General features: G+C 43.0%; 1 protein-coding gene across 2 annotated transcripts; it reads right to left on the bottom strand.

Moving 5' to 3' along the window:
- Nucleotides 1-303: 303 nt before the first annotated feature.
- LOC125542565 (uncharacterized) lies at nt 304-4,813 on the bottom strand. 2 transcript variants are annotated; one of them, XM_048705644.2, is made up of 3 exons: nt 4,689-4,813; nt 1,080-3,780; nt 304-981 (listed from the first exon to the last, which is right to left on the bottom strand). In XM_048705644.2, exons 2-3 carry the CDS (start codon nt 3,766-3,768, stop codon nt 596-598), a joined length of 3,075 nt encoding a protein of 1,024 aa, XP_048561601.2. In that variant the 5' UTR covers nt 3,769-3,780; nt 4,689-4,813; the 3' UTR covers nt 304-595. The 2 variants fall into 2 exon arrangements, with proteins under 2 accessions (XP_048561601.2, XP_087402315.1); XM_087546189.1 differs by lacking the exon at nt 4,689-4,813 and having other exon boundaries at nt 1,080-3,786.
- Between the last annotated feature and the right edge of the window lie 6,785 nt (nt 4,814-11,598).

The raw sequence follows: 11,598 nt of genomic DNA, 5'->3' as shown, positions 1-11,598 counted from the left end.
TCATGTGTCAAGTTCTGGGAAAAAAAATGTGTGATTGTCAGCACAGGTGCCTGTCTCTCGGACGCTGATCTACTTAGAAACATCTCTCTGGCAAATGTGACAAGGTTACAGTAGTAGCTACACGGTGGCAGCAAAGCAGATCATATATAATCGTTTGGGTTCAGACTAAGTAGGAGTACATGGCTGGTCTGAATTTTGCTGGAAACTCTGTATCCCGTTGAGTGACCATCACACAGAACTTATTCTTTTGTTCCTTTCTCCTTATACAAGTACTACTTTGTGCTAAATCAGCGACAATAAATATGAATCGGAGGGAGTAGTAAATAAAATATATGTTTGTTTTGTAATATTGATACATGAAAATGCTATTCATCTCAGTTTTTCAGTGCCCTGGGCTGATACAGTAACACACAGAGGGTTTGGTTGTAAATCTGCGTCCTTACATACATTATACTCCCTCCGTTTCAAATTACTCATCGCAGAAATGGATGTATCTAGAACTAAAATACATCTAGATACATTCATACCCGCGACAAGTAATTCGGAACGGAGGGAGTATGTGATAAACGTCAATTATACAAGTACAACAACTTATTCAGGTAGCTAATGTTACTGAAACAACAGAACTGCTTCTCAAATATGCATCCTTGATTCCATGTAGCTTGGCAGACACCTCCTGCATGTTGATGCGTTCACCTGGAGATGACTTGGTGCAGCAAAGGCCAATGTTTAGAATAGGTAGCAGACAATTTACACCTTTTTCCCTCAATGCCACTGGAGTTTCCTCCAACTCCTGTAGCAGCTGGGGATCGACCATCTCCAATACCCTATCAGGGAAGCTAATCTCTGTAAACTTCACAATGTTCAGTCCATCCTTAAATATGTCATTAGTTGGCCTTCTTCGAATGAATATCTCGAGGAGAACGACACCAAAGCTGTAAACATCCGCGGCTGTTGAAACTTGACCACCTCTTGCATATTCTACAGATTAATGAATAGAGAAGTAGTGAATTTTGCTTTCATTGATATACAATGGAGAAAATAAATGTGCTGACATGATTTTATTAAGAGTCAATTACCTGGAGCAACATATCCAATTGTTCCCATTACGGCAACCGAAGAAGAACTTGAATTACACTGAGATGATGTAGTTGAGCCAACTTTGAATCTTGCCAGGCCAAAGTCTCCAACATGAGCTGTCATATTGTCATCCAAAAGAATGTTGCTAGGCTTCAAATCACAATGAACCATTGTGCCTTCGTTGTTGTGGTGTAGGTACTCCAGTGCATCTGCTACATCCACCAAAATGCTTATGCGTTGGGCCATTGTAATGACGTACCAATCAGAAGAGCCTTCATGGTCCCGGTTCGAGTATAGCAGTTTATGTAAGTCTCCTCTTGGCATCAGCTCGTACACTAGGGCCTTGAAGTCATTACCATTAGAATCGATGCTTGAGCATGCAGTTATGATATGGACCAGATTACGGTGCCGCACATTTCTCAACACATTACATTCTGCAATGAAGCTCTTTTGCGCTCCTCTTGTCTCTAAGTTGAAGACTTTTATGGCGACCTCATTTTCATATTCCACTAGTTTTCCTTGGTATACAGAACTATAACTCCCTCTGCCAATTAGGTTGGACGTTGAGAATCCATGTGTTGCTTTGGCTAGGTCGTTGAAAGAAACTTTGAGAAATTTTGTAGCAAATGATGGCAGTGATACAGAATTCCTCTTGTGTTTTCCTCTCCAAAGAAATAAAACAAATATGACCATAGCAAGTGACACCATGCTGGCTATTGGAGTAATTATTTTGAGCATCAGGGATCTCTTGTGCCTAATTGAATTTAAAGGCATAACAGAACATGCTAGCATGTGTAACTCTAATACCCCACCACAAAGCCCCTGATTTCCATCAATCCGCACAATAGTTGCATTCTTAAATATCCCTTTTGTTGGAACCTCTCCTTTTAGATGGTTGAATGACAAATCTAGTTTCTCAAGAAGTTGTAGGTTGACAAGAGATGTTGGTATTGACCCAGTTAAGTTATTGGCAGACAAATTCAAAACTTTGAGGCCGCTTATGTTGCCTAATGAAGCAGGAATACTTCCGCTGTAAATATTCGAGCCTAGCTCGATGTCTTCTAAACTTTCACAATCACCCAAAGTGTTTGGAATATCTCCGGATAGCTTGTTCGATGAAAGTAACAAATGTACGAGTTGTTTGGCATTTCCAATGTCGGTAGGAAGTTGTCCATCAAGGCTGTTGGAAGACAATTTAAGTATGAACAGTGTTGGAATTTTGAAGATCTCCATTGGAATTCTACCACTAAGATTATTGTTGTAAATGTCCAAACATTGAAGCATTGGTAAGGTTCCGAGGCTTGGTGGTATATGACCAATGAACTGGTTCGAGTCAAGATATAGAGATCCTAATTGAGACAAGTTTGACAAGGATGATGGAATACCCCCGGTGAAGTAGTTTCCTCCTAAATCTACTAGTTGCAAAGTTTTAACTGTCCCTATCCACTCCGGAACCACACCCGTAAAGTGATTAGCCCCCAATGATAACAGAATAAGGTTGCAAAGGTTCGCTATGCCCGAAGGAAAATCTCCTGATAGTTGATTTTCTCCCAGGTATAATTCTTGGAGTTGATTGGAAAGGTTACCCAGTGAACTTGGTACATGCCCCGATATACGATTCGAACTCAGGGAGAACATCTGTAGCTCAGTGCAGTTACCTAAGTTGTCCAAAAACACCCAATCTTGCTTGCTATTAGCTTGGAGTTGATTTTGTCCAAGATTTAAATATGAGAGTTTGGTAAGTCTACCAATCGTGGTGGGCACCAATCCGGTGAAGTTGTTGATTGATAAATCAACATCATATATATTGGAAGCATTAGTGAATGAACTAGGAATGTTTCCTATAAAGAAGTTCTCCGCTAATACAAGTATCTGGAGATTGGGCAGAGAGGCACAGAGATTTGGTGGTACCTCTCCACTTAGACCATTGGGACCAAGGTCAAGGCCGATGAGAGTAGAAAGATTCAAGATGGCTTGTGGAAATCTGTCTGTTAGCTGGTTGACAGCTGCATACAGGTACTGCAGGCTAGCCAAATCTGCAAACTCACTTGGAATATTTCCCCTGATGTGATTATAAGAGAAGGTAATGTGGGTTAGTGTCGTGATATTGGCAAGAGAAGGTGGGATGGTGCCAGTAAGGTTATTATCTGAAACCTGCAACATCTGAAGGTGAGGAGGAAAATCAGCAGGAAATTGGCCGACTAGATTGTTAAATGCAACATGAAACACCTTTAGCTCTGTGCAGTTTGCAAAACTCGGTATCCTTCCTTGCAGTGTGTTATTATTCAGACGTAGGGTTTGGAGGCGATGCAGGTGACCGAGGGAGGTTGGGATGTCTCCAGTAAGTGTGTTCTCTGTCAGGGCTAGAGAATGTAGAAATGTTAGGTTCCCAAGTGAAGGAGAGATTTGTCCTATTAAACCTCGACTTGTAAGGTTTAGAGAGATGACACGACGTGGAGCCTTCACTGTGCACAAGACACCTTCCCAATTGCAAAAGTGGGTGCTATCATTCCAAGACATGAAGGCTTGTTGTGGATCGAGACTGATTGCATCCTTAAAGTCAAGCAGTGATAACATATCTGTGACATTTCCATGTAAGAAGGAGGAGCTGCACACGACGACCACATGATGTGCACTGAAGGTCACCAACACCAAGAGAAGTAGCTTTTCGACTGTATTCACTTTCATGGCCAGGTTGCTCTGCATACATGTATATGTTGATCGATCATCAGTATTCTCTATGTATGCATACATAAGGTGAAGGTTAATTTTAAGTAGTCAATACTACTAATATAATACTCCCTCCGTTTCTTTTTAGTCCGCATATAAAGTTTGGTCAAAGTCAAGCTTTGTAGAGTTTGACTAACTTTATATTAAAAAATATAAACATTTACAATATGAAATCAACATTATCAGATGCACCATGAAACGTATGTTCATACTATATAGTTTTAGTATTATAGATGTTCATATTTTTTATATAAATTTGGTCAAACTTTGTGCAGTTTGACTTTGACCAAATTTTATATGCGGAGTAAAAAGAAACGGAGGGAGTACTCCCTACATCTCTATTTACATGGTACCATCCTGTTTCGTGATTGAATTGGAGCAATAATTGGACCCTTAATATATTAGTCACATGTTCTTAAGTTATGGTAAATGTTAAAGTCCGACATCATATTCTTAGTGTTTCTCAGCGAAGCCCAGATTTGTCATGTGAAAACAGATAAATTTACCATGCTTACGTAGTAAAGGATTCACCATGTTTCAAAATGAAAATTGCCATGTAGTGCAAAATTGTCAGAAAAAATTGCCATGTTGCAGCTACTAATTGCCATGCATTCAATCGAGATACGACGTACCTATGGGCGTCAGATTTTTAACCTATAAATCTCACGTCAGATGCATATTGAAATACTAAATTATACTGTCGGAAACTATAACTTTTATGACGCATAAACATGTTTTGCTGGTCAAAATGATTGTCAAAATTGAACCTTGAAATATTTGGGCGCAATAGAAATAAGGACGGAGGAAGCATATTTTGGCAGACATATTATTCATTTATTCATGGATCGATCGTGTCGTGGTGTGAATCACATACGTACCTAGGGATCTCCTTTCCAGGTTTTCCCTCCTCCTTCTTTCTTGTTGTTGTTCTTCTTCTTCTTGTTTTGGAGTGCCTACAGCTGCAAGGCAGAGGCGAGAACATGGTTCGGAGTTTGAGTGTTCCCCATTGCGCCTTGCTTTATAGGCACGAACCTCGAATAAAAATGCACTAGCTTTCTGTTGTCCACTCTCAGATGATGCACTAGCTAGCTAGATACCCCCTCCGTAATGAAATATAAGATCATTTAGATTAATATAAACTAGTGATGTAAACGATCTTATATTTTTTTACAGAGGGAGAGTACAATGCATTATACATGGGTTCGATCATCGGCGTTTAATTTAGTGCACAAGTGGTCTGATCAGCATATAATATCACGTGGGAATAGCACCCACTTTCTTCACCGTTCAAAGCTGGATATGCATGCTATGTATTCACATGGTTATCTAAGGGCGGGGTTTGCTACTATGGTGTCAGGCGCACTGACTCTAATCATGCCATCTAGTGTCGACTTTTGACTTGGCAGGCCGGGGTTAGGCCGGAATCCACACCAGGGCTGGTCCTTGGATAGATTCATGTACTTGGATTTGGATAGATTCATGTAGCACGCAGGTTCTGACCGAACTTTCATTGAAGAAATAAAACTGAACCACTGAATATTCAGAGTGTTTTGGCTGTTTTTCTAAATCTGTGTCCTAGCTGCAGTCTATACTGCGGCGGAACAACTTCAGAGGCGAAACCGTGCAAAGCTGCTTGCCGCCAGCTTCCTCGATGCAGACCTAACAGGTGGTTGTTTTGAACTTGTGATTCCTGCACTGCATATGCCAAGAGTCAAGCCATGAAGTTATGACTGCCTACAAAATTTTGGCTGTTTGATGGTGACTTAGGTACTGATTGTAGAAATTGTAGGATGGATGAATATTGTGTTGTTGTGATCTAACCCTGGGATTATATAGAGTACATGATGGGGTAGAGACTTGGAGTACAAGACAAGACATTACTAATTCTATCTCTATCTCAAACACATTATACTTCTAATATTCCCGCTCAGTCGTAGCGGGAGCGAAGCGCACGATTGCGACTGAATTTGAAGTCTTGCGCTTCTGTCGTCTCTGATGTGTCGGCACCTAGGGCGGTGACTGCGTCTCCTTCTGGTGCCTTCCTTGTCTCTCCTCTATTCCCTCCCATAGTCACAGCGGGAGTGGCGTGGACACTAGTGACAACGCGGACGCTGTTGACTGGAGTTGTTGCCGATGAGTAACTGTAGATGTAGCCATTAATGTGATGTCGAGGTAGCCGATGATGGTGATGTAACCGTGGTCGAGGTAGTCATAGTCGATGGTGTAGTCGTCGTGGATGATGAAGCCACACAAAGCCAGAGACGAAAAAAATGCACTATGTTGTAGAGGACGAAACTGCAGTCGTGAACGATGCACCTTGCGAATGTCAGAGTGTGCCGTCAGCGATGAGTCCACCGGTTTTGGCAGGACTAGAGAAAACCCATCGACCACACATCGGTTTTGCCAGAACCGTGTGGCCGTGTAGGGGTCGTCACTATAGTGACGATGTGTCGATGCAGTCGTGCTGTCGTGGATGACGTGGTTGATGCCGTCGTCGTGACGTGGTCATTGCCGTCGTCGAGGTCGCGTCTTGCAGAAAAGTCTGTTAGACGCTAGGTATCCATCTTGTGGACGAGGCGGCGGCGGTGTGTTGACAAAGTTGTTGGTCAAGACCATGTTGATGAAGACCTTGGCGATGAAGTGTCGGCAATGACTTTGCAGCGGCGTGTCAACGATGATGTCACTTGAAGGCGTCCCTGGCGACGACGATGTGTCAATGCCGTGTCGCGTCGGAGAAGTCGGTGCATGTCACGGTCGCTTCTCATAGATGTGCTCGACTAAGATTCTTTTTTCTTCTTGAGCGTGATGTAGTCATACAGCTCAATGATGTGGCGCAGGTCGGTGCAGATTGCTCGGTGCAGGTTAGACAGCTCGGTGAAGGTACAGATCGGCGGCGTTGGTCGATGCAGGAGGTGATGTAGCTGGGCTCGGGATGCAGCACTCGGTGTAGATGATGGTTTGGTGCAGATGCAGATCGCTAGATGGTGGACAGCGGGTCCGAACAGAGACAGGGCCGCGCCGGACGATCTTATTGGTATAGGCATATTGCCTACACGGATTCGATCGCGAGAAGCGCCGTCCTGTGTGCTCTGGATAGACGAAGTGGTTAGCACCGATGGAAATTACCTGCATGGCTGCATGCAAACATAATGATTCTGCTGATCTCCTTGTGTGCCTAGCTCATGGTTGGTTGCTAGATCGATGAAGCCAACTTGTTCCTGGGCTGGAGTCCCGCGCGTGGAGACAGCTGTTGCCTGCCGTGTGTAGCCCGGATCGAAGCTGGCGCTGCTCCGCCGCCCGAGCCCCGCGTACGCCTGCTCCTCGCGATCTCGCTCAAGTCGCCGGCTACCCGTAGTTCGCGCGCGTTGCAGTCGATCGTGCGGTCGTGACAGGGTCAACCTGCCCCGCCGCATGAGTGTGCCGCCTTCTGGTTTATTGGCGACGGCTTGATCAGATCGGATGAAGAAGTCGGTGCAGACGCAGCCGCCGGGAGATGCGCGTATACGAACGGGATGGATGCCTACGCCTGACGTATGAGAATGCATTTTCTTTTCACCGAATTGCATCTAAAGATCGTCGGATTTTTTTTGATAGCTAATGGAAAAACTAATTTAATGAGAATTTCTAAAACTGAAATTGATCTAATGACGGGGAACTGAAAATTTGAATCTAAACTGCGAGAACAATCTAATCTTTGATTGATCGGGTGTCGTGCCCCCTCTCCTCGGGGCTCGGGGGTGGTGCGCTGCAGAAGTGGTGTAAGGTTTTAGGATCAGCGTCGTTACCGCTCTAATACCATATAGAAATTGTAGGATGAATGAATATTATATTGTTGTGATCTAACCCTCGTGAGGGATTATATAGAGTACATGGTGGGGTAGAAACTTGGAGTACAAGACAAAACATTACTAATTCTATCTCTATCTCAAACGCATTATACTTCTAACGCTGATGTCTCTGACGCCGACCTTAGAAACGACGGCTTCTAGCTGGAAAATGAGACAAAGGTACATCAGTCGCTCGACAGCGTACACAGCAGGATATTATGATAGTTTAGGTTCAAAATAAACAGTTATATGCTTGTGCTGCTCTGATTTGGCTGAACATCATACATTCGGTTCAGCGAACTTATTATTGTGATTTAGCTTTTCTTGTTTCATCATGCAGGTAAATTTAACAAATGTCAACTTGGAGGGGGCACTTGTGACAGGGAACACTCAACATATTTGGATTAAAGCCATGAGATCAATGTCGATCAGAGTCACAAACCATCTTAAAACCTCTTGTGTTCATACAAAAAACCATATAGTCATGTCATTATAATGTACAAAAAGGAAAATTGAACAGCTTTGATCCAATCAAATTCCATGGACATGATTGCAGTAGATTGAAGGTTCTTGTACTATTGCATCGTCAAGTCTTGTCGTTCTCACTACTTTTTCCTCTTCGGCTTTTACTGATGTTCTACTATGGACGATCAACGGGACTACATATGCATATTTGCTGATGAATGAGAAGAAACTTAGTGTCAATATGCAGGAATTTATCATCCGTTGGCTTCATCTCTTGTTCTCCATCTGTATTTCTCTATTGCGACATGTTTATTAGTTTTTTTTTTTGCAATTGTTGTGCGCCGGGGTAAATACGACTACCAGAAATGCCACATAGGAAACTCTCTTCTGCAAATGTTGAACAAGAATAAATGAGAATGGAGAGACTAGACAGTCCAAATGTTAATCTAATTCTTGAATAGTATTTGGCAATTAGGTCTCCCAATGTGGAGAGAGTCCCAAGAACATGTAAAGAAAATACATCAGGGAATGGTTTCTAAGAAATTAAGTGATTACTCGGATGGTGTTAGCCTGTCAAGCATTTTTTATCCAACATTAGTTTTGCAACATAAAAGTTTAGGAAATGTGATGGTTTGTCAACAAAGGGTGGGCCACAATTAGGTCTATGACCCATGGACCATAGAAATATGAAATGTGGCAAGGCATGTCTATGACATAAACCAAATAAACTGTGAACATAGGGTGTTGCTCCCTCTGTTCACAAATATAAGATGTTCTAACTTTTAGTGTGTTTATTCACTCATTTTAGTCCGTATGTAGTCCATATTGAAATATCCAAAACATCTTATATTTATGAACTTAAATAGTAATTAATAAAATAGTGGGTATAATTATATTTATTATTCTCTTTCTACTTTCTTCAAAAATGATAGGATCTTATACTATGTTTCCTAGTTGCAGCCCATCCTGAAGGAGGAAGGGGAAGAGGGGGGCACTGGTAGAAAAAGGGCCTATAGTCCCGGTTCGTAAGGGCCTTTAGTCCCGGTTCCAGAACCGGGACTAAAGTGTCGGTACTAATACCTCCCCCCTTTAGTCCCGGTTCAATCCAGAACCGGGACTAAAGGCCCTCCACGTGGGCAGTGCGCAGTAGGCATCCACGCGTCAGCACTTCTGTGGCTGGGGTTTTTGTTTTTTTTGAAAGGGGGGAGGGGGGGTTGGGGGTTTTGGGGGGTTAATTTAGGTGTTTCATATATTGTGTTAGCTAGTTATAATTAATAGAGAGAAGTGTCCTCTGTTATGTCCGTGCTTGGTCGACGCTACGTACTATACATACGTATATAGAGAGGACTAGACACGCTAGCTAGCTAGTAAGCAAACGAAGGAAACAGAAGATCGTCATGAACATATATGCATATATACAGAGAGAAGTGATATCGACCACCTCTCCTTCTCCGAGAGATTGGTCGAACAACAAGTTCTTGTATATCTATCTGACACTACCGGCTACATATATACAATAATTATCTCTTACAAATATAATCATACGGACTCAAGGTCCACATAGAATTCTTCGTCTTCAGGGATCACGTGGTCAAGAAAGAATGCCGCCAATTCCTCTTGAATTGCTCGCATGCGAGCTGGTGCTAGGAGTTCATCCCGCTTCTGAAACATCTAATTTGAAGAAGGGGGTCAATACATATATATATATATATAAATGAATGAAACTCAACACAAATGATGGTAATAAAATAAAATTGTGAATGTTGTTATTTACGTACTTCATATTGTTCGTTAGAGTACCCGCCCCGCTCACAGGTCGTGTGGCGGATGGACTCGCAGATGTAGTATCCACAGAAATCATTCCCTTGTTCCTGCCACAACCACTTTACAAGAAATAGAGGTCAATCAAACTGATAAGCAAGAATGCTAAATGGTATTGATGAAACTAGCGCTTGAATCACTAGGAGATGCGCGGAACATGCTACTATAGTACTTACTTTCGGGTGTCTAAATTCCAGCTCCTTCGGCAGTCCCGGAACTGTTTTGGTGAATTTTCTCCAAACCGTGCCGGACAAAGAAAACAATTACTTGATATCAGGAAATGAACAAAGTTGCTGATATGGTGGATAATGATCGATTTAACTTACTTCTTGAGGATTTCAGTCATGTCCGCATACTCTTTGGGATCTTTTCGTTTAGAGTCCAAGACGGTTACTACTCCCTGCTCAAGCTTAATCTCTAGGAGAATATAGTGGAAACTGCACACACATGCATAACTCATGAATTACATTACTATAACCTTGACTAATATATAAGGGAAACCGAATACGCACAAGACAGTAACACTCACCTGAAGTTGTAAGGAAAGAGTATTATATCTTTGTTTTGATTTATTACGAACGATCGTAGCAAGTTGGCCTCGGTAGCTGCGGCATGAAGTTTAACCTGAGTTGCATCTATGAGATATGTGTTAATGAACCCAATATCATCGACTTGTCTTTTCTTCAATTCGGCGATCTTCAATCTGCATAATATAGTGAGGATGATTATAAATACATGCAATGAAAGAGCTAAGCTATATAGAGAAACTTAATGACAGAAGTAGTACTACTTACAGACAGTAGCAGGCGACCGTTGTTTTATCGAGGGCTAATTGATTGAAAAACTGATAGAACTCCTCAAATGGAACAGGCAACAGATCAATTCCAACGAGGTCATGCTCCTTTTTAACTTTCACATACAAAGTATTCCTCCCCCCAGAGTCTCTGTAGATTTTCAAGTACCAATCATGCAATCTTCGCATCATCGTTGATAGAGATCTTTCATCTTTGACGAGAGGCTTCCCGTACTCGTATCTTTGTATTTGCACCTCCATGGGTTCATAATGTACTTCGTCGGGCAGGTAATCTGCAAGATTGCTATAACCGGGCACCATCCTCGGATCATTATCGACGTTGTGGCTAGGCACCTTGAGCGGGGGGCACGATTGCTTCGCTTGTTCGCCGAGCTGGGCAATTTGTTTCCCAGCTCGTCGTTCTTTCAGCCTTTGATCACTGACAGTACTTCCCGACCGCTCCGCTTCGGCAAATTCCTGTCCAATAATGCGGTCATAGTTTCCTTTCGGCGGATCAGACTTCGGTGGTTTTGTCAGGGCAGCCAGAGTGCGCTTCACTTTCACCCGATCTACCTTCTCCTCCGGAGGTGGATGTTTCTTTGCTTTCACCCCTTCAAAGAAGTTCCTCACTTCTTCTCGCGCGATCTCGGCGTTCTCCTCCAGGGTCCTCTCATATGATAACTTCTCTGGAGTCTTCAGAGAAGGACCGAATCTGTATGTCCTCCCGCCTCTGGTTGTACTGCTAGACGCCGACCGAGCAGACGGAGCGGTTGTCTTCTTTACTTGCTTAAGCGGCGGAGGAGAAGGACTACGACGCGCCGGAGCAGCTGGAGCGGCGGCAGGTCTCTTCCGCCCTTGCTGACGAGGCGGAGAAGGAGGAGG

This window comes from Triticum urartu, chromosome 3A, assembly GCF_056163025.1.
Source record: "Triticum urartu cultivar PI428250 chromosome 3A, HENAU_Tu73, whole genome shotgun sequence".
Classification (NCBI taxonomy): Eukaryota; Viridiplantae; Streptophyta; class Magnoliopsida; order Poales; family Poaceae; genus Triticum; species Triticum urartu.
Note: the sequence above shows the minus strand (reverse complement) of the source record. Positions and strands in the feature narration are given on the sequence as shown.

Coding starts and splice junctions, on each gene's coding strand:
- LOC125542565 (XM_087546189.1), bottom strand. CDS start 3,786: ATGCAGAGCAACCTGGCCATGAAAGTGAATACAGTCGAAAAGCTACTT. Junction 982..1,079: donor AATTGGATATGTTGCTCCAG/GTAATTGACTCT, acceptor ATTAATCTGTAG/AATATGCAAGAGGTGGTCAA.